At 40.3% G+C, this 22,990-nt stretch overlaps 1 protein-coding gene across 1 annotated transcript in view; it reads right to left on the reverse strand.

The window, feature by feature from the left end:
- The window catches only part of MOB3B (MOB kinase activator 3B), a 214,314-nt gene that overhangs the window by 123,225 nt on the left and 68,099 nt on the right, over positions 1-22,990 (reverse strand). Inside the window, exon 2 of the mRNA XM_008047958.2 lies at positions 14,315-14,930. Coding sequence (XP_008046149.1) covers positions 14,315-14,732 — 418 coding nt within the window. The 5' untranslated portion in view covers positions 14,733-14,930. The remainder of the gene's footprint in view (positions 1-14,314; positions 14,931-22,990) is intronic.

Genomic DNA, 22,990 nt, shown 5'->3' on the forward strand with positions numbered 1-22,990 from the left:
GGGGGGACTAGTGTACTGTGAAATTCTCAATGCAATTTTAGTGTGTCATTTAATCTATGTTGTCAAGTACCTACTAGGTACAAAGGACTCCCCACATCCCTGCCATGGCTTTATCTACAACAGGGGTTCTCAAAGTATTGTATGGTTCTCTGGGGGTCCTTTCAAAGGTACAGAAAGTCCTCCCCTTTTCCCTACATATTTGTGTGAGACCCAGGAGGAACCAAAAAACATATCACACTAGACCAAAATGCAGAAGCAGAAATGAGTCCAGTTTTCTTCTATTAAACCAGACATTAAAGAGATTTGCAAAAAGTAAAACAAAGTTACTCTTTCTACTCAAAAAAATTTTTTGTTTGGGGAAATATAGTTATTTTTCATTAAAAATTATTTGTTAGTAAAATACATTTATTATTACATTCTCAATGAATTAACAAAAGAATACTTTTAGCTTTCATAGTTTTAATTTTGAATATGGTAACTATTGACAGCTATAACCCACATAAACAAAAAGCTCAGGATTTTTCAATAATTTTTAAGAGTATGAAGGGTTCTGAAACCAAAGAAAATTTGAGAACCACTGGTGTACATCTATCTCTTTAAATCTTGACAGCATCCTAATTCCCTTTCCCTATTGGAACAGTCTTCGTAGAACGTATCCCTAGCTAGCATTATATCATATATTTATTTATTTATGTTTTCGCCTATGCCAATCATTTGCCTATTTGCTTTCAGATTCATTTCTCCTTTCTTCTGCAAAATGTACTTCCCAGGTTCCTTTACCAAAGACAATAAGAAGCACTATCAGGAGACTGGAGGAAGAAAGCAGACACATCCAGGTATTTTATACACCCCACTCCACCCTATGGGCTCTAGCAGTACTATGTGTTTTTCTTGGCTCCAGTTATGGCTAAATGAACCTTCCCTCTATGCTCCTGCCTCCAGGTCTCTGGAAACACAATCTCTTGCTTTGTTCATCCATCCTAAGGTAGCTTCCAGTTCTTGTTGTTATCTGGTTGCTTCACCATCCCAGTTTGATTTTTGTTGTGCCAGTTCTCATGTTAATTCCTTCTATTATACCATCTGGCACTGGGTCTGTTTTTCTGCCTGAAAGGAGGTTCCATGAGGTCAGGGGCTCTACCTGTCTCATCTGTTACCATAGCCACAATGCCTCAAGTCAATATTTCTTGTGAATTAACAGCTCTGTGGAATGTGTTGGGATCATTATTTTATATGTCTGAAAAATAAGGCTCAGAGAGCGTTAACATGCCCCAGACAAGGTCTCAAACTCTGGCTTGAAACAGAATTACCTGAAGAACTTCAAAAAACAGCTTCAAAACAAGACACATTTTTGTGTCTTTGACTCAGTAAATGTAGGGTGGGGCCTAAGATAGCATTTCTAATAAGTTGCCAGGGGATGCTGATGCTGCTGATCTAGGGACTGCTTTGAGAACTACTGCCCAAGATGGCACAACTAGAAAGCAACAGGGGCAGTCCTGTGTCTTCTTTCCACTGCATCTGGAAATATAGAGGTATTTGATACTCAGCTCAAGAGTCAGGAATGTGCAACCAACCCTTCAGTGCTCTTAATTGCTCTCTATTATAGATATGTATTATATCATTCATCCAGTTCCCTATTATTTTTAGCTTGTGCCACACTGGAAGTAATAAGTTCCTAAACATCCGAATGTACCTAAACAATTTCTTCCTAACTCTTATTAATCTAACATTGAATAATTTCAAGTTTCATAAACTATGTCATAATTCTGATATATCAGGTTTTAGCAGGGGAAAATAGCCAATTGGACTTGCCATCTGTCCTTTATGATTTTACAGATTTTAACCTTTTTTCTCCCTCTTACTGAGCATTTCAAGTTAGTCCAACCAGGTGCCCCCACTCTTTAATTTCTTAATCATTTTAGGGACCACACCCTGGACTACCTTCTATTCTCATACACCCATCCTGAACTGCCTCAAGGGCTGAGCACTCAGATTTGAAGACTGACCATGAAAATTTTGATAAGAAAATAACATTTTGGTTTGGTTTTAGTACACTTCCTAATCATGCCCAGAATTTTCTTAGCTTTGTTAGCCCTGGTGGTAGGTCAACATTAGGGAACCAACATATACATGCCTGGTTTTTTCCCATTAGTTGTCAATAATCATCCTTTCAGTAGAGTGAAGAACAGAAACAAGATATGTGTGACACATATTCCTTATTCTTATACCTATGCAGACATCACTAATCAATCACAGCATGTGATCTCTGAGCCCATGTAAGAATATTATATGGCATAATATTCTAAGAGAACAAGGTCAATATAGATGTTCTGTACTTTCTGTGACATTGGCTCTAGTTTCCAGTTAATAGAAACCTCTGCCTTTTACTGTCCCCATCCTGCAGTAGAAGAAAGAAAGAGAAAGAAAAAAAGAGAGAAAGAGAAGGGGGGGAGAGAAAGAAAGAAAGAAAGATAGATAGATAGATCATAAAATACCTCCACGTCAACCTGCTTTCTTCCATTTCTTCAGATATCATTTATAAATGGAGCTTGAGTATTAGAAAGGAAGGCAACACATTTTTTCAAGTTAATCATAAACATATCTTCACAAGTACATCGGCTCCTTAAATAGGTACATATATGAAGAAGTGGGCCTCAATTTTTTCAACTTGAAAAGAAATACTTCATCCTAACTTAATCTTTAGCATTTCCAGAAAACAAGGAGTTATAGACACTACTTTCATCTTTCTTGTTTTTAAATTATTATGTTTTTGGAGAGAAGAAAGGTTATAATTTCAGTTAATACAGCTTAACAAAAAGCTTTGTTGCTTTGTAGTTAGGCAAATCTGGATTCTAAGCCTGGATCAACCACTTACTAAAATATGAAGGTGACTTTGAGAGAAAAATGTTATCTCAGTTTCCTCATTTGAAAATAAGGATAATAATAATGGTCAATCAGGACTGCTGTGAAAATTAGAAAAAATTTAGTAAAAGACCTAGCACATTACTTGGCCCAGAAGAGGTAATAAATGTTAGTTAATATAATTATTACTATAATTTAAACTTGAATTACTACCTTAAATTAAAAAATGGAACCTATTACATTTAGTTGGTTTTCCAGTTTTGATTAACTGATATTCTAGTGGATATGAGACTTTTTTCCCTGAGATTACCATAACTATTACTATAACTATGAAATGATCACTAGTTTCTCTCAGTTTTTCTTCCAGCTAAAAACTAAATGTGCAGAAAATACTGAAGACAAAATTCTCCTATGTAATTATTCAGTAAAAATTGTAATAAATCAGAGGTCTTTCCTTTTTATATCACTTTGAAAAGGAAATAAAGCTAAAATTTATTTGGCACTTAGCTCTCTAACCAGAATACACTAAGTGCTTTTATGTGCATTATGTCACTTAATTCTCATAACCTTATAAAGCAGATATTATTACTCTACTTTCCAGATCAGGAGACAGTCTCAGGAAGGTTCAGGGCTTGCCGAGTTTGCATAGCCCATAAGGAGAGGAAAAGACTTAAACCGGAACTGATGATGAGCTCTGAACCTCTGCATTATTTCTAAAAAACAGAAATAAAACCAGCAGCCATACCATGTGCCTTGTCAGCTACTGCCCATTTCCTGGGAACCCCAGTACCTATCATTGGCATATCTGCTCACATTTCTTTTCAAAGACATGAGAAGACAAATGCTCTCAGCTGGAGGCTCTTCCTTCTCCACTTTGGGGTGGCCAAATATGGAAGGCTCATCTGAGGGCTATAACAGGTAAGTCCCCAATACCAACAACTTCCTTCCCTCTGCTTCAGGTGGCTGTGGTAGGCAATCAAGAAGATTTTGAAGAAAGTGCTCTACACGTAATTCTTAGTGGTCCCCACATGCTGAGGCCCCATGTGCTGTCACATCAGGCTTTAGGGAACCATCACTGCAGCTGCACCAGAAGCCAAGCCATTGCTGGCAGATTGCCAAGGAATATGACCCAGGGGGTGGGAAACAAAATGAACACCCAACTGTTGACTAGAGCGTCTCCCTTAACTTAGCGCCGCTCTCCAGTCTTGGTGACCTGTGTTGGATGATGTAGAAATATCAAAAGTCTTTTGAAGAATGATTTTTCTTTTCTTTTCCTGAGAAAGAACCAAAAGCTCCAGTTTGTCTCTCTGTGAAGGCAAACATTTTACTCTCTAAAGGCAGGAACTCAGGATCAGTTAGACATATCACCAAGGAGGTATCCACAGAATAAAAGAATTCCTTGCCAAGCTTTCTTTAAATATTGAACTTTCTCTGAGAAATGAAAATATTAGGTAAGTGACAAAAAATTCAACTTCCTCACAATTCTTAGGAATACATCTGTTCTGTAATATGAACTATGTGGCATCAGTCAGTCAATTTACACTTGCACAGCTGTAATTAGTTCACCATGTGTCTGCCTTATATATATAAGTGTTATTCAGAGTGCTACATCCTGCCGCAGAAACAAGAAGGTGGAACTGGCCTTATGCAGGCCACACACCTTCTGAAATAAATTTTGAAGTTCTACTGCGGACCACTTCCTGTGGACCACTTCCTAATTCTAGTTGTCATGGTTGAGCAAAGTCAATTTCATCCTACGAATGTATACCTCTGCCTTCCACTGCTTCCACAAGATGCATCAAAAGGTGAAGGGAACATGGATGGTCAACTTCATAGCCAAGTGCTTGATATAATTGTGGATTTTCATTCTAGGCAAATTACCTTCTAGCCTTAATTTACCAGAGGAGTCTATTTTATCATACTGAGACTGTGATATTGAGGGAACCGACATTTAAAGCATACCTGCTCTATGTCCCAGCATTGTGCCTGGTGCTTTATATGTAGATGCTAAGCCCTACTCCCAACAATCCCACAAAGGAGATACTTTTTTTGTTTTTGTTTTTTTTTTGTTTTGTTTTTTGAGTTGGAGTCTCACTCGGTCGCCCAGACTGGAGTGCAGTGGCCGCTCCCGGCCACCGCAGCCTCGACCTGCTGGAGTCTGGCGATCCTTCCGCCTCAGCCTTCCGAGTAGCCGGAATTACAGGCATGCGCTACCACGCCCAGCTGATTTTTTAAATTTATTGTAGAGATGAGGTCTCGCTGCCCAGGCGGGTCTTGAACCCGCGGGCTCAGGCAATTCACTCACCTCAGCCTCCCAAAGGCGCGGGATTACAGGCTGAGCCACCGAGCCCGGCTAGGAGATACTTTTACATACGTCTTATGAATGAAGAGACAAGTGCAAGGAGACAGAAAATTTGCTAGTAAAAATTGATAGCAAGGATTAAAACTCAGGTCTTGACAAAGACTAATACTTCTGTTCCTTTTAATGACTTCACCCCTTTTTCCAAAACTGACTGGTCTTCCCAGAGCATCCCATTTACTAGACTAAGAATTGAGGGGAAAATAAGATTATTTGATGGAAAACACAGATAGAATTATTCTTTAGAATATGAAATTCGTATGCTTTTTTTTTTAAAACATAAAACACCTAAAAGCTCCTGTTTGCAGAGGCTTTTGTGGATGACACAAGTCCCTATGCCTACAGAGGTATTTTCAGGGGAAAGTTTGTGAATCACTCTCCACATGTGGTAGTTAAGGCAGGCTAATAATTTGACCTCCTGGCAAAATGACATCATATAAATTTATATGTGCTCTCTCTAGAGAGGAGGCAGAGCTCTGGTTGGGAAAGCAGTGAGAAAGGAGGTCTCTGGTGTCGGGTCCCTGCTGATATATCCCTTAAAGCCCGGCACTTAGATAGCCTGCCTCTCCCATCACCACCAACCTCCACAATGCAGGCTTCATTGTCTAAGGACGGATGTCAAGGCTACAACTGACCAACTAACAACCAATGGAGTAAAAGCAGCAGATGGTCCACCCCTACCCCATTATGGCCTTTGCTTTTAACTGCTGGCTTCCACTGAATATCCCATATCCCGTTTCCCTTCCCAGCTGGTGCTGAGATGTAAGGACTTGTCACCTGAGATACAGTCCATTAAAATTACATAGCACAGGTAATGGAGAACTCAGTGCAGGTCAGGACAGCAGGTAATTAGCCTTAACTTGCAGGACAGTCTCCAGGCCCTCTGAGCTTCCTGCCTCCACTCCCTATTCTCTCTGCTTCTTAGCACATTGGAGGCCCTTTTAAGGGGTATCTCTTGGAATCTGTAGAGCAGGGGTGGTTATTTAACACTGTCCTCATTAACTCAGCCACCAAGTCACAGCAGTATTAGGTTTATGAGATTGGGGTGGGGAGTTGTGACTATCACAACAGACCATCAATTCTCTAGGGGCTAGAGGGAGTGGGGTTGTGGATTAAGCTGTCTGCATATTTTTCTATGAATAGACAACTGAACAAACTTGGGTAGCATCAGAACCTAGGGGAGGTAAGTCTTGAAAAGGAACAGAATCTTAGAGCTCCCACCAGTAAGGACTCAGTGTAGTTTGCATCAGATGCAGGGCCCTGGCTGTCCCTCTTTGTGACTGGTGGCTTTGCTTAGGACATCTAAGGATAGGGTTTAAACACCGATGCAAAAGTCAGGGGTAAAGCGAGGCTGATGTTGACTCTGGGGTAAGGATATCACCAACTCGAGATGTTGGAGTTGTTGGGAGCATGGCCTTTGGAGTAGGGCCACCTTGGGTCTGAATCCCAGTTCTACCTGTGTGATCCTGGGTAACTAAATAATCCTTTTAAGTCTTAGTTTTCTCACCTGTGAAATGGGAATCATACTACTTGTTTTACAGGTTGTTTTACAGATTAAATGACATAATGCAGATTAAGTGTTAATGGTAGTACGTGTTCAAAAAACAGCAGCTTTATTATTATGCCTTTCCAACTAGCTAATTCTTAGGAAACCAAACAGTGTACTAGATTCCAAAGGTGAATCATATCACCAGGGTCTTGGGAAACCTTGCCAATCCACAAGGCTATTTTGGGGGGTTCCATTCTTGGCAGTGAGCAGTCTGAGAACACTTCTTCCATTCTCTTGAAAGATCAAATCAGGTAACCTTCCCCAATATTGATTTTAATGCGTGATTTGTCCCAGATGTGACTGGAAGGTTATCTCCCCACGACTCCTGCTAACCTGTTGTGCCCACCTTCTGCTGATGTTAGCTGTTTTGACACTGGACATGGGTAGGTTTAGTATGCAGTCTTCTGAAAACCAAGCAAGAAGACCCTTTGTAGTGGATGTCTCTGAAGAGTTAGATGCTCATTCATGAAGTCAGGAGTTGGTCTGACTCTTAAAGAAGCAATGGAATTTTCCAAAGCCTTTGAGAGATGGCAACCTGAAGCATTTATGATCTCCATCATAGAGTGATTCAGCAATGAAGGCTGGTAATTTTTAAAAGTCTTGTTGAGTCTTTGAAAGTGCATTTGATTTTTCTGATGATACTATTCAAAAACTATCTTGTAATTTCCATGAGTTTTTGTTGACAGTTATTTAGAAACGTATACAGAGAGAGAGAGATAATTAACATACATTTGCTTTTCAGCACCTCTTGTGGCTCAGGCTCTGAGATGAGTGTTTTTTCTCAGACTGCCTCATTTAATGCTTACAACAGCCCTGCGAAGTTAAAATCATAGCCCCTATCTTACAAACAGAAATGGAAACTTGGAGGTAATGTCCTACAGGAGCTTGTAAGTGGAAGAGCTGGTCAATTAAATCCAACTCTCTTAATAACAAGTCCAGAGCTAATTCTACAATGTACTGTAAGTATATTGTGTTGATGCCCATTCTGTCTTGAAAGTAATACACAAATTTATACCAAAAATAAAAACATGTAGGAGACACACAATAGAAAATAAAAACTTAGAATATAAAGGCTAGTCATAAACTCAACTCCTCAACATCCCATGTCCTGGAAGCTCATCTCTATGGACATTTTTACACTCTCACATGCCTTGCCACAATATTTTGAAAGAGGATGAGACTCAGCTGTAGTCTCATGAGAAGGGCTGCTGTTGGGCTCAGTAGCTCAACCTGTAATCCCGCGCTTTGGGAGGCTGAGGTGAGTGGATTGCCTGAGCCCGCGGGTTCGAGACCCACCTGGGCAGCGAGAACTCATCTCTACAATAAATCAAAAAATCAGCCGGGCGTGGTAGCGCATGCCTGTAATTCCGGCTACTCAGAAGGCTGAGGCAGAAGAATTGCTGGAGCCCAGCAGGTCAAGGCTACAGTGGCCGGGAGCGGCCACTGCACTCTAGTCTGGGCAACAGAGTGAGACTTCAACTCAAAAAAAAAAAAAAAAGAGAGAGAGAAGGGCTGTCAAAGGGATGCAACAATTTCCTCAATGTACTTGACCACTGAACAAACTACTCATTTTAGAAAAATGTGCAGAGCAATTTAGAGTAATTAGTTATTCCAAACATTATGTAAACTGTTCAAGAAAAGGGGCTCTGTCTGCTTTGCTCTCTCTTGGTACCTAAAATAGGTATCCTGCAAATACTCACTGAATGCATGAATGAATGAATGAATGACCAAATGGCAGTTCTAGGGAGTTGTCGCCAGTGGAGGATTTTCATGAGGCTAAGTCATCCTCTGCCCAATCTTAGAATGGAATGTAGGAATGGTTACAGCACTGGAGTACTGGGACATACTTCTCAGGTATTTCAGAGGTGATTTTTGAAAAGAAGCAAAAGTATATATATATATATATATATATATACTTATTATTTATTTGAAAGTTCTAGCAAAAACCCAGGTTTCATAACATTTTCTCCATCCTAAACAACCTCTTAAAACTATTCATTGAGAAGCTGTTGACCATGCAAAAAAAAAAAAAAAAAAAGACAAAAACAAAAGGAAGAAATCTAGCCGGGAGCGGTGATCCCAGCACTTTGAGAGATGGCGGCAAGAGGACTGCCTGAGTCCAGGGGTTCAAGACCAGCCTGGGCCACATGGGGAGACCTTGTCTCTACAATAAATCAAAAAATTAACTGGGTGTGGTTGCACATGCCTGTAGTTCCAGATACTTGATAGGCTGAGGTGGAAGGATCGCCTGAGCCCAGCAGGTTGAGGCTGCAGTGGCCGTGAGCGTGCCACTGCAGTCCAGTCTGGGCAACAGAGTGAGATTCAACTAAAAAAAAAAAAAAAATCTGTGAAATAATGATACACTCTATGTATAGTAACATAAGACAAAAGCATAGGTCTTTGGCCAGATAATCTTGAGATCAAACTCTGACTCCTAAATTACATATTAGCTGTAAAACCTAGGGAGAGCCCCTTAACTTGTTTAAATGTGAGGTGGTAAAATGGAATAAAACTTCATTTTTACTTTATTAAGTTGTAAGAATTAAGGAAGATTAACAGTGGCAGGCACAGTGCAAGCATTCAGCAGGCTCAATAGATGTGAATTCCCTCCCTCACTTCCCTCCCTTGCATTCTCTGATTTTTCCTTCCCTGACACCTGCTTATTCTAAAACCACAGAGGTGGGTGAGATCATGTCATGGTTTTATACATGATCTTATTCCTTCTTTTCAAAGACTTTTAAAAAATGCATGAGTTGGAGGAGCTCTAAGTTTTCTACTAATTTTTTTGAAGTTTCAGGTCTAAAGTATTAAATCCTATTATGTAACAGCAAAACAGGGGAGCTGGGGGCTAGAACATAAAAATTATTGTAATTAGACAGGGAATAGGTTATTTTTTTTTAAGTTGTGGCTTTCTAGTTTTCTGTCTTGGTTGCTATCTCTAGAAATGGTAAAAGGGATACAGTAAAGAAGAGGTGACCCTTGCTTCTGAAGTTACTGCTGTTTTAAGGGTTTTAACAGGGACTTCTGTTGGGTTTCTAACAAAGGGAGCCAGAGGGGTTCAAGGGAGAGTGAGGAAGATTACAGTTTACAGGAGATCCACATCTGTTTGGTATTCTCCCATCTGAGAAAGTTCTACTTCTGAAACAACACGGGTCGCCTAGTTAAACTTGAATCTAAGAAGAGATGAAAGCTTTTCTTTCCACAGTGTTTCAGTGCTAGAGATCAACAGCTGTTTATATCCTTTAATACCTAACTAAGGATGAAGCTGTCACATCTGTCAGTATTTTCCGGTTCTATTTCCTTGGATCACTGTGGGGAGGGGGTGAAGTTTGAGCCCCTCCCAATTCCCAGGTAGGAACACAGAAACATGCCCGGGATTCAAAGCTGTAATTCTAAGCAGAATTCCTCATTTCTCATCCACGCAGGGTCTGCTCTCTGCTTAGAATTCTTCTTTTGTTTTACCCTGACAGACATCTTGATCATTTCTGTGATAATGACTCATGACAGAACAAAGATCAAAAAGAATAAAAGTAGGCTGGAATCAGGGGGTGAAAGAAGAGGAAGAAATGGAATGTAGTGGAGAAAGTGGCTCCTAAAAATAGGTTTTCCCAAAACACTGAAACAATAACATCTGAGGGCAAATCACAGAGGCGAGCAGGAGGCTGATAAAGACCCAATCATTAGTGAGAGTGGTTTTCACTGAACCCTACCATTTCACCTTGGAAAAGTTACACAGAGAAAATAAAACCCTGTGGAAGCAAGGTAAATATCCAGGAAGACAAAAAGATTCAGAGACATTTGTTTAATTTCATTTTGATCACCAGTGCCATGCACACGTTGAGACTTTATAAAGACAATTTTTCCACTTATCCATCCATCCACTCATCCATCCAACAACTTATAAGGCACCAGGACTAGATTTAGTGCTGGAGTGTAACATAGTAACCACAAATCTGAGAGGGCTTGTGTATACTATTTACCTATTCCAAAGAAGTCACCCAAGGTCCAGCAGGGAAAGACATTTGTTTATTCAGATTTACAAGGGGAAGCACTGATGGCGGCAGGTTGGTGAAGAATCTGCACCTCAGGGCAGTATAGCAAGCAGTTTTATGGGCAAGCAAACTAATGAATAAAATTCCTATACGGTGTTTACAGTTACATTGATTAAGAGTGATGACTACATTTTTTACAGTTTTGCTTGTTCATCTGTATCCCATAATTCATTACTGGGAATATGCATACTCTTCAGATACCAGTTTTGGCCAGAGAACACTCCCTGAGGGAGGGGGCAGAAAGAAAGCAAGTATAGAGGGAAACAGTCTATGTCCAGACAATTCCTCACATGGGAGAGGTTCAAGTAAATTAGACATATTTTGTAACTTAAGGAGCTTACGTTCTAGTGGGTGAAAGCCTTCACCAGAAGACATAGTAGCTGAGCTGGACCTTAAAGGATATGAGAATTCACCAGATAGAAAAGTGAGTGATTACAGAAGGAGAGAACAATATGGATAAAACCAGAGAGGTACAAACAGACCATTTCTGGAGGGAATGAAAAGCATTCTGGGTGGTTACAGTAAAAAAAGGAGTGGTGAGTGCTTATTCAAATGCCGTAAGGTTCATAAGGAACTCAAACAACTTAATAGTAAGAAAAAAAAACCTGATTTTTAAAATGGGCAAAGGATCTGAATAGCTATTTCTCAAAGAAGATATATAAGTGGCCAACACATATACGAATGGATAAAGGAAATGTGGTGTATATATGCTATGGAATACTATTCAGCCCCCAAACAAAAGGAAATCCTTTAATTTGTGACAACATGAATAAATCTGAAGGGCATTATGTTAAGTGATATAAGCCCAGATCAGAAAGACAAATACTGCGTGATCTCACTTACATGTGGAATCTAAAAAAGTTGATCTCATAGAAGTAGAGAGTAGAATGGTGGTTATCAGGGGCTGAGGTGTGGGGAGGGGTCGGTTAGATGTTGGTCAAAGGATACAAAAATTTCAGTTAGATAGGATAAATAAGTTCAAGAGATCAAGTGTACAACATGATGAATATAGTTTTTTTTTTTTCTAAGTGCAGGTTTTTAGGTCTCATTAAGAGATTCTAATTTGATTGTTAAGGGGAAAGGGGGATGATCAGAGAACTTGCATTTGGAACAGAAGACCCAAGTAATTCTGATACAAATAAAAGTTTGACTATATATGTATGTGTATATATACACACCCACCCACACACACATACGTATCTCCCAAATTATGCTAGTAGTGTTATTATTATTATTATTATTATTTAGAAAAAGGCACTGGAGTCAAATTAGGAAATATAACATACTTAAGTATTCTTTTCTTTAAAAATTATTAATGCATGTTGGCATGTTAAAAGTCATACAGTAAATACATCCATTTCACTCATCATGTCCAAAACTTATTTTTCCATGGAGAAAAAAATCAAGGTTCACTCTTTAAGACCTCTCAGAATGCAAGTATCCTCTGAAGCATAGATTGGGTAGAGTTGAAACAGACTATTCTGATCAGGTGAGCTTGCTCCCCAAGTGTGTTGAGTGACTAAGAAAATGTCTAGAAAAATAAGCAAAGTCTATTACTCTGGGGGATATGGAGGCATCCTCCAAGCAAAATCTGAAACCATCTATGATGTCCTGTTTTCCAATTAGATGCCGAGAAACTTCCTCACTCTCAAGTAACACACCGTAGCTCTGTGCTGTGATTTCTGGTAAGCAACTCTCTGTGGTAACAGAGAAGGCGTGTCCAGAGTTCAAAGCATCTAGGAGCCAATACAAGAGGAAGGACAAAGAGGAGGTATCCTTGCCCACACTTATTTATCTTTATTGCTATCACATGTTCAGCGCAGAGCATTGGCAGTTGCTTGTATAGTTTCCGGAAAAGAAAAATTTCCCCCAGCTCCAAAAGTTGCCTCTGACAGTCAATGAAAGTGCAAAAGACATGAACCTAAGAAATTCCCACCCCTCTGAAGTGTTTAATATATGTCCAAGGGAGTTTTGAAACCCTCCTTCTTCCTCTGCTGTGAACTGAGGAGATCCGCACTACCACACACCCTACCTTCTTCCTGTTAACAAGGGGCAGGAGAAAGAGAGAAACCAAGAGAGAACTGGGCAAACCAAGGCAACACCAGGATCCTAACAAATTGATTTGTGTGCTGAATATTTCAAGATGTACATGCCACACCAATCAATGTATACACTTTTTTTCTGGTATAAACTTAATTACTTCCATATGTTCTTTCTCAACTTTCCATATGCCACATGGGGACACAACCCCGCCCCCACCAACCTAGAGGTGATTTCAACAGTATGTTTCAAATACATTTTTGTATTCCAACCATCTCAGAGCTTTTTAATAGTACTTTCCAATAGCACAAGTATTTATTCAAGTACTTCACAAACATTTCCTGCATGTCTACAAGGTTCCAGGCATTATGCTAGGCACTGGAGATACACAACAGAAGTATGAGTTTGCTCATTCCTATTGAGCCTGAGGCATAAAACACTGAATTCTAAATTCAGTCCAGGAGTGCATGGGAGATCCAATGACCAGCAGCATACAGAAATTTAAGAAGGAAGACAGGCGTGGTGGCTCATGCCTGTAATTCCAGCACTTTGGGAGGCCGAGGCAAGAGGATTGCCTGAGCTCACAGGTTCAAGACCAGCCTGGGCAACTTGGCAAGACCTCATTTCTATAATGAATCAAGAAAAATTAGCTGGGCATGGTGGCATGCGCCTATAGTTCCAGCTACCTGAAAGGATGAGGTGGAAGGATTGCCTGTGCCCAGCAGGTCAAGGCTGTGGTGGTTGTGAGCATGCCCTTGCACTCCAGCCTTAGCAACAAAGTAAAACTGACTCAAAAAAAAAAATAAAGTAGAAAAGATACAGTTCTTCCTCTTTAAGAGTTTTATGGCTGACAGCACCAAAAAAAAAAATCCAAATTGATTTGCATTTCAAGTGTCTGGTGGGTACAGCAGCTATGCAGGGGTCAGAGTTAATAGCACAGTCTAGAACTAATAACTTATGATTAGAAAAGGGAAGAGAATACCAGCATCTTTTTCCCCCAGATTTTGAATCCCCAGTTTGTTTGATCTCTAAATAAATCCATGGATTTTCACACTGGGATTTCTTAATCCTGAGTGATAAACACCAGTAGTTACATTTAAGTCAATGTAACTAATCAATTGCCAAAAAGAAAACATCTTACCAGGATAACTGAGTGGGTTTGTAGTCTAGTCCTGAGAAAGCCAACAAGGTCAAATGTAACATTTCACCAAATTAGTGTTTCCCAACTTATGGTATGTGTTCCATTAGGGTCCACAAAATAAATGTAAGTGATCCATAATTTTTTCCTTACTTCAATGAAGTTCTTAGATATGGAGAAAAAAAACTACAGGTATATGAGTGATGAGATTTAGGGAAACCATGACATGGGTGCCATCCAGCATTCAAGGCAGTCTGTAAATTTCCCAAGCTTGGGGAGGGTGGTAAAATAAAACTAAGAGCTAGTCATGGACTTACCCACACATGTTGGAAATATGTCCTCGTTGTTGATCTGAACCTCAATCCAATCCATAAGAAGGTTCATGTACTGGGGAGCTGGCAGTGCTGTTGGCTTCTTATATTTGAGGTCATCCTGCCACCGATACTCATATTTGGGGCCCCCTGACATCACAGGGCAAGTCCGCTCTGTGCAGAACTCACAGATGGTGCCATAAATGAGGTTGATCCGATTGAAGAAGTCCACCACATGTACTGCCACCCAGTCATTCTGGTCCTCCCCGCTGGGCAGCTGCACAGCTGCCTTCAGGTCCACACCTGAGTTGAGGGATGCCTGAGCCCGTTTGTGCAGCTCAAACCTCTGTGTACCAGGTTCGAATTTCCTCTTGGGCCGGAAGGTCTTGTCCTTGTTGAAAACCTGCTTCAGTGCTATGGACATGGTCTTTTCCTTCGCTTCTTTTCTTTTGCAGGAAGCAAAAAGGCACCTGGAACTTTTCAGTGAGAGATCACAGCCCAACAGCGTTTTCCACTGCCAGCCCTCAGGCCCCAGTTTTGAAGCCTGTAGCTTTTAATCTTTTTTAAATGGCCCCTTCCATCTTCCTCTTGAATAATTTCCAAGGGAACCTCATGTTCCTTCCTAAAGGCAGAAGAGAGAAAGGAACTCATGAGTGCTGTTTGCATTTAAGAAACGACAAAGGCTTTGACCTGATTTCCAGCTTGTGTTCCTGGCTGTGCCCACTTCCATCTAGGTGTATGAACACAGAAATTAAGACACCACTCCTCTTGAAGCTGGAAAAGATGGCGGTGTAGCCAGTCAAACCGAGTGAGTGCCTGTATGTGTGAGTGAATGTATGGATGAATTTGCACACGTGTCTGTATGAAAGGGGTATGTGAGAGGGTGACTGAGTGGGGACTCAGGAGCAAGTAGCCAGGACTCTCCCAGTGAAGCTGCTGGCACTGCAGCCACTAGGCATGGATCCTAGTGCTTCCCAGAGCATAGAAGCTGTGTGCCATTTTCTAAAATCAGCAAAGTTTTTCCCAGGAAGAAGATGCCAAAGTGACTGTCTTTCTGACCACTGCAGCGCCAGGCTGGACACTGGCAGTGAGGGCTGTGGAGGGAGTGCAGTGAGGAAGCCAAAGGCAGAGTCCCAAAGAAGCAGTAGTGAGAGGCTATCCCGAACCTGGACTCACTGCCACTGCCAGTACACCATGTTAGGTTGTAAGGACCTGCCACTGGAACCTGAGATCCGGAGACTGGTACTTTCTGGGGAGGGAGCTATCTCTCCCAACCCCATTAGCAACAGGAACAGCAGCCTGTAGAGAAACTGAGTAGTCACTCTAATGCCTGAGCAGAGGAGTGATCCAGGGAGGCCTCTGTGGAACAGCAGACCTGCATCTTTTGTTTTCTTTTATCAGTTAAATCCATTTGGTCAAGCATCACATTGAGGTTCTGAGACCTGCATCTTAAGACCAGGGGATGATCTCTGCATTGCTCTGAGGTTGCTCTTTATGAACTCAGAGAGCATTGCCCCCAGTGCACAAGCCCTGGTGGGTAATGGCAGATGCGGAGCTTCAGATGATTCAGCCTCCTACCCTGAGCCAGCTGCTGGGCAATAGATGTATACAGCAGATCTGACCAAGAGGAGGCTGGTGAGTGCCTAGCCAACTCCTCCCATCCCTAGCAACAAGCAAAAGAGATCAGGAGGGTAGGGCAGAAGCTGGAGACCCATTCCCCTGCTGTGAACTGGATACCCTGGGAGATGTGACCATGCTGGGAGAGGAAGGAAGGGGGAAAGAGCCTCTGACATGCTGAGTCAAGTTATCCCACCCCCCCATCCCTCCTGCTTGTCAATTGCCAGCAGCAGGGGGTGAAGATTCCAGCATTGTAAGTTTCAACAGCAAAGAGGGAACCTGTAGCAACAGACCTGCAGTCACAGAACCCACCACCAGAGAGAGAGCTTCCCTCCCCCCACCCCCACTCCCGAGATATATTAAAGTTGAGAACTCTCTATTCATGGGCTTTCTGAGTTTGGGTTTGCTTGTTTGCTCTTTTGTTTGTTTTGTTTGGTTGTTTGTTGGTTGTTTTTGTTTTCTGTCCTTGTATTTTTCCCTCTTTGTTCTTTCTCTGTGTTTTTTAAAAATCTCTTTCTTCTTCTTCCCCTTTTCTCTCTCCTTCTTCCCTCTCTTTTCTCTCATATACTCTGTCTTGGACTCAAGGACTATACAAACATACCCATTGTAAGGTCATATTGTGAGGATATGGAGAGCAAGTCCCAGCTGGCCCATTCACCAGATAGCAATCATTGTGACCCATCAGTAGGTTCTGAATACTTGTGGTCTCTCCTCAACCTCTTAGTAAGTGCTCAAAGTTGTAAAGAGATAGCACAATGCCCCACCTCCAACCCTATTTCATAATTGAATAAACCCAGAGACCTGGCTCAGGGAAGGACAGAAGGTAGAGCAAAAATCAGAAGTGGTTGCTTTCCCCATATCCCACTGGGCAACAAAATTAAAGAGAAAGAAAAGGGAACTGCTACAAATGAAGAACAATAAAAGTCGCTGCTAACTTTCAGAGCCCCAACAAAGAGTACCAAAAAGAACAGCTACTGGAGCACAAACAATGGCTAGCTCTCAGAACGAGGGTACCCAGAAGTGACTTACAGAGATAAGAGAATCACTGGATAGGATGAATAAAAATCAAGAAATGCAAGGGTTAAAACTAAATGAAATTGCAGTGGAGTTGGTCAGACTCAAGAAAGCATATTTAGTGATAACAGAAATAAAGGACTCCATCCAAGAAATAAATAACAAACTGACAAGCATGAGAAGCAGAATTGACCAAACAGAAGAAAGAATCTCAGAGTTGGAAGACTAAAATATGGAATTAATCCAATCTATTAAAAATATAGAAAAAAAAAAACAAGAAGAAAGAAGAAACTCTCTAAGAGATGTGTAATTTTATCAAGAAGCCAAACCTACATATGATTGGAATATCTGAAGTAGAAAAAGAAATGGAAAACAACCTGAAACAAACATTCCAAGAGGTCATTCAAAAAAACTTTTCTCATCTGGCCAGAGAGATGGCTATACAAGCACAAAAGATTCAGAGAACCCCTATAAGACATCTTATGAGAAGACCAACCCCTAGACACATAGTAATCTGCCCACACAAAGTAGGTATAAAAGAAAAAAATCCTAAAGACAGCAAGGGAAAAAGGTGAGACAACCTACCAGGGAAAAGCAATCAGAATTTCTCCAGACTTATTTGCAGAAACACTATAAGCCAGAAGGGATTGGACTCCAATCTTTAATGTTCTCAAAGATAAGCAATTTCAACCAAGAATTTCCTGCCCAGTCAAGCTAAGTTTCGTCAGTGATGGAAAATTAAAATCCTTCCCAGGTATCCAATCCATAAGAGTATATGCTGCTTATAGGCAGGCTCTATAGGAGATGCTGTAAAAGGTTATGTGCACAGATGAAAAAAGAAACAAAGGAAGACCATATACTTCTCAGGATCATAAACAAACACAAAAGCAGCAGAATACACAGCACACCAGCAAAAATGAAACACACAATGTTAACACAAAAACTAAAAGAAAACAAAACAGCCTTATAAGAGCCTTACAACAGGGACAAGCTCTCACATTTCAATAATCAACCTAAACTTGAATGAACTAAAAGCACAATTGAAAAGATATAGAGTGGCAAATTTGATTTAAAAAAAGACCCGATAATTTGCTGCTAATTTACTGCCTCCAGAAAACACATCTCGTCACAAAGGATGCTCACAAACTCAAAGTTAGAGGACAGAAAACAAATTTTAAGGTGAATGGATCACAAAGAAAGAGGCAGGAGTTAGGATCTTAATATCAGAAAAAACAACCTTTAAGCTATCAACAACTTTAAAAGATACAAAATGACACTACATAATGATAAAAGGCTCAATTTATCTACAAGAAATATTCATCCTAAACATACATGCGCCCAACACAGGAGCACCAAGTTTTATAAACCAGCTATTAATTAAACTCTAAAAGGTATTGACTCTAACACTATCATAGCTGGGGACCTAAACACCCCCACTAACAACCATAGAGGCAAAATATCACCAAAGAGATCCAGAACCTCAACTTGACACTTGACCAAATGGACTTAATAGATACTTACAGAACATTCTACCTTACAACCATGGAATATACATTCTACTCATCATCACATGGAACGTACTGCAAGATTGACCACATCCTTGACCACACATTAAGCATAAACACATTTCATAAGATCAAAATACTGCTGTGCATCTTCTCAGGCCACACTGCAATAAAAATAATATCACCACCAACAAATTCCCCCAAAACCCACAAAGACATGGACCCTAAATAGCATGATGCTAAACAACTCCCGGGTCAAAACAGAAATCAAAACAGAAATTAAAAAATTCCTAGAAATAAATGAAAATGAAGAAAGAGCTTACCAAAACCTCTGGAATGCCATGAAAACAGTACTAAGAGGAGAATTGAGAATTTACATCTCTAAGAACACACATCAAGAAAATAGAAAGATCACAAGTTAATAGCCTGACAAATCACCTAAGGGAGCTGGAAAGACAAGACCACCAAAACCCTAACTTCAGCAGAAGAATCCAGATCACCAAAATAAATGCCCAAATATAGAGCATAGAAGACAAAAATATCATAGAAAAAAAATCAATGAGACAAAAAGCTGGTCCTTTGAAAGGATAAAGAAGACTGATGGACCCCTAGCCAGAATGACCAGGAAAAAGAGGAAAATCCCAAATAAAAACAATCAAAAGCTCAAAAGATCAAGTCACAACTGATCCCAAAGAAATACATAAGACTATTAGAGATTACTATGCACACTTGTATAGAAACAAACTTGATAACCTAAATGAAATAGAGGACTTTTTGACATTATACAACTTCCCAAGGTTGAAACAAGAAGAAACTGAGACACTAAATAGGCCAATAACAACCCAGGAAATTGACTTTGTCATAAGAAAACTACCTACAAAAAGAAGCTCTGAACCAGATGACTTTCCAGCAGAATTCTACAAAACATAAAGGAGGAGCTGATACCAATCCTATTGAAAGTATTCCTGGCATTTGAGAAAGACGGAACTCTCCCCAAATAATTTTATGAAGCTAATATCACAATGATAGCCAAACTGGGTAAAGATTCAACAAAGAGGCCAATGCCTCTGATGAACATAGATGCAAAAATTCTCAAGATTCTAGCAAATCGGATCCAACAACACATCTCAAAAATCATCCACTGTGACCAAGTAGGCTTCATCCCCAGGACGCAGGGCTGAGTCAACATCCACAAGACCATAAATGTAATTCGACACATCAACAGATGTAAAAACAAAAACCACACGATTATATCATTAAGTACAGAAAAAGCTTTTGATAGAATCCAGCATGGCTTCTTGATTAAAACACTTGAACAGCTAGGCATAGAGAGAACATGCCTCAAAATAGTAAGAGCCATCTACATTAAACCCACAGCCAACATAGTGCTAAATGGACAGAAATTGGAAGCATTTCCTCTGAAAACCAGAACAAGACAAGGCTGCCCATTTTCACCCCTCCTGTTCAACATAGTGTTGGAAGTGCTAGCTAGAGCATTCAGACAAGAGAAGAAAACCAGGGGTATCCAAACAGGAAAAGAGGAAGTTAAGTCATCCCTCTTTGCTGATGATATGATCCTATATCTTGAAAACCCAAGAGAATCTGATAAAATCCTCCTTGTACTGATAAAGGACTTTGGAAAGTCTCAGGGTACAAAATCAACATGCAAAAGACAGTCACATTGTTATACACCAACAACAAACAGGCAGAGAACCAAATAAAAAGCACAATCCCATTCCCAAAAGCCACACCAAAAAAAAAAAAAAAAGAAAGAAAAAATACCTTGGCATCTTCCTAACCAGAGAAGTGAATGACCTTTACAAAGACAACTACAAAATACTACTCAAATAAATAAAAAATGACAAGACAAATGGAAAAATATTCTATGCTCAAGAATTGGAAGAATCAATATTGTTAAGATGTCCATCCTACTAAAGACAATCTACAAATTCAGCGCAATACCTATTGAATTATCAACATCATTCTTCTCAGACCTGGAAACAACAATACAGAAATTCATAAGGAAACAAAATGACCACAAATAGCCAAAACAATCCTCAGCAAAAGAAACAAAGCAAGAGGTATCACAATTCCAGATTTTAAACTTTATTATAAGGCTACAATAATCAAAACAACCTGTTATTGGTAAAAACATGCGTATAGACCAATGGAACAAGATAGAGATTCCAGGAACCTTAATTTCTCAACCAACTCACCTTTGACAAAGCCTCCACCAACAACCACTGGGGAGAGGAGAACCTATTCAATAAATGATGCTGGGAAAACTGGCTAATCACATGCAAAAGATTGAAACAGGACCCCTATGTATCCTCATACACAAAAATCAACTCTAAAGGATCAAAGACCTAAACATAAAACCTCAAACCATAAGAACCTTAGAAAACACAGGAGACACTCTTACAGAAATTGGAATAAGCAACCAGTTCCTGATCAAAACTCCAAATGCCTATGTCATAAGAGATAAGATAGAAAAGTAGGACCTCATTAAACTGAAAAGCTTCTGCAAAGCAAAAGAAAGCATCAAGAGAGCAGGGAGACAGCCCACAGGCTGGGAAAAAATATTTGCAAACTGTACATCTGTCAAAGGCCTAACATCAAGGAGCTACAAGGAACTCAAACATGCCAAAAGGAAAAAAAAAAAAAAAAAACCAGCCCTATTAAAAAGTGGGCAAAATATAAGAATAGACATTTTTCCAAAGAAGACATATGAGCAGCCAACAGATACATAAAAAAGTGCTCAGCCTCACTAATCACCAAAGAAATGCAAATTAAAACCACACTGAGATACTACCTAACTCCACTCAGGATAGCCATCATCAATAAATCAAAAACAACAGATGCTGGAGAGTTTGTGGGGAAAAGGGAACACTTCTACACTGTGTAAATTAGTACAACATCTGTGGAAAACAGTGTGGTGATTCCTAAAAAATCTAAAAATTGACCTTCCACATGAGCCAGCAATCCCCCTTCTGGGAATATACCGGGAGAAACTCAAATCACACTATGAAAAAGATACCTGCACATTCATGGTTATTGCAGCATTATTCACAATAGCAAAAACATGGAGCCACCCATGCTGCCCATTGAAAGTGGACTGGATAAAAAAAAAAAAGTGGTACATATACATGATGGAATATCATGCGGCCATAAAAAAGGACAAAATTATGAACTTCGCAGCAACTTGGATGGACTTTGAGCCTATAATACTAAGTGATCTATCACAGAAACAAAGTACTGAGTAGCACATATTCTCACCCATAAGCAGACCCCAAACATTTACCATAATACTATAAGAAAGGAATTGGCAGTAGCAGGAAACTGCCAGGGGATATGGGAGCACATAACAGCAATAAGGGTACCAGATCTCAAACCTAGCGAAGTGGGGACCAAAGGGAGGCCCAAATGTTACCAGTACAATGACCACTTGTATACCTAATCCTGAATTGTACTCCACATCTTTAAAATAATTTTTAAAAAACCATAGAAATAACTAAGGAAGAAAAGACATCACACTCTTTTTCTTCTTGAACCTCCACTGGCTCTTCTCTGTGAGATCATAGGCTCACTGTCATCATAGGATGACTGTGCTGGCAAACGATCTTATCCTAGCCCACATATGCTTCTTTTTTAAAGTCCCACCTCCCACTTCTCTTATTGAGTAGGCATAGGGGTCACTAGCCCCATCCTAGATAGGGCTGATGGAAGAGGGGCGGCTATCATACCAAGCTGGCTAACAAGAATGTCTCTCCTGGGAGTTTGGAATTAGGACCCAGTCTTTGTTGCGCATTACCCATGAGAACTGAATACTGTGTCTTGTTGAGCTCTGTTTGGACCATGCACAGTGCAGTTGAGAAAGCTGGTTTGCACAGTTGAGATGGCAGGGAAAGAAGGAAGAGAAGGAGGAAGAGGGACTGCTGGCACACAGAGAAACAGAGACAAGAGCCCAAGTGGCCAGAGGGAAAGACAAGAGAAAGTGAGAAAGAAAGAATGACCTTTTTAATTCCTGACAATCTTACAGAAATTGGTTCCTATTCTTCTTGAAGCCTAGCTATGCTTTCTACCTTTTGGGATTCGTTCCTTTTTTTTTTTTCTGAGTTAATCAAACAAACCCAACTCTTTACTTCAGCTATCTTGAGTGGGTTCTGATTCTTTCCAAGCATCCATGACTATGACAGCATTTCTCACCCCTACAATATGCTATTCTTTATATCCTTCATATCACACCTTAGCCCTTTGAGGCAGAGCTGTCCAATAGAACTTTCTGTGATAATGCAAATGTTCTATATCTATGCTGTCTAAAATAGTCTCCACCAGCCACATGTGGCTATTGAGAACTTAAAAGGTGACTCGTGGCTGGGCTTTGGGAGGTCGAGGCAAGAGGATTGCCTGAGCTCAGGAGTTCCAGACCAGCCTGGGCAACTTGGTGAGACCTTATCACTACAATAAATCAAACAATAAGCTGGGTGTAGTAGTGTGTGCCTGTTGTTACGGCAACTTAGAAGGCTGAGGCAGAAGGATCGCCTGA

The sequence above is a fragment of the Carlito syrichta genome, unplaced genomic scaffold, assembly GCF_000164805.1.
Source record: "Carlito syrichta isolate Samal-C Ts95f unplaced genomic scaffold, Tarsius_syrichta-2.0.1 Scaffold119534, whole genome shotgun sequence".
Lineage (NCBI taxonomy): Eukaryota > Metazoa > Chordata > Mammalia > Primates > Tarsiidae > Carlito > Carlito syrichta.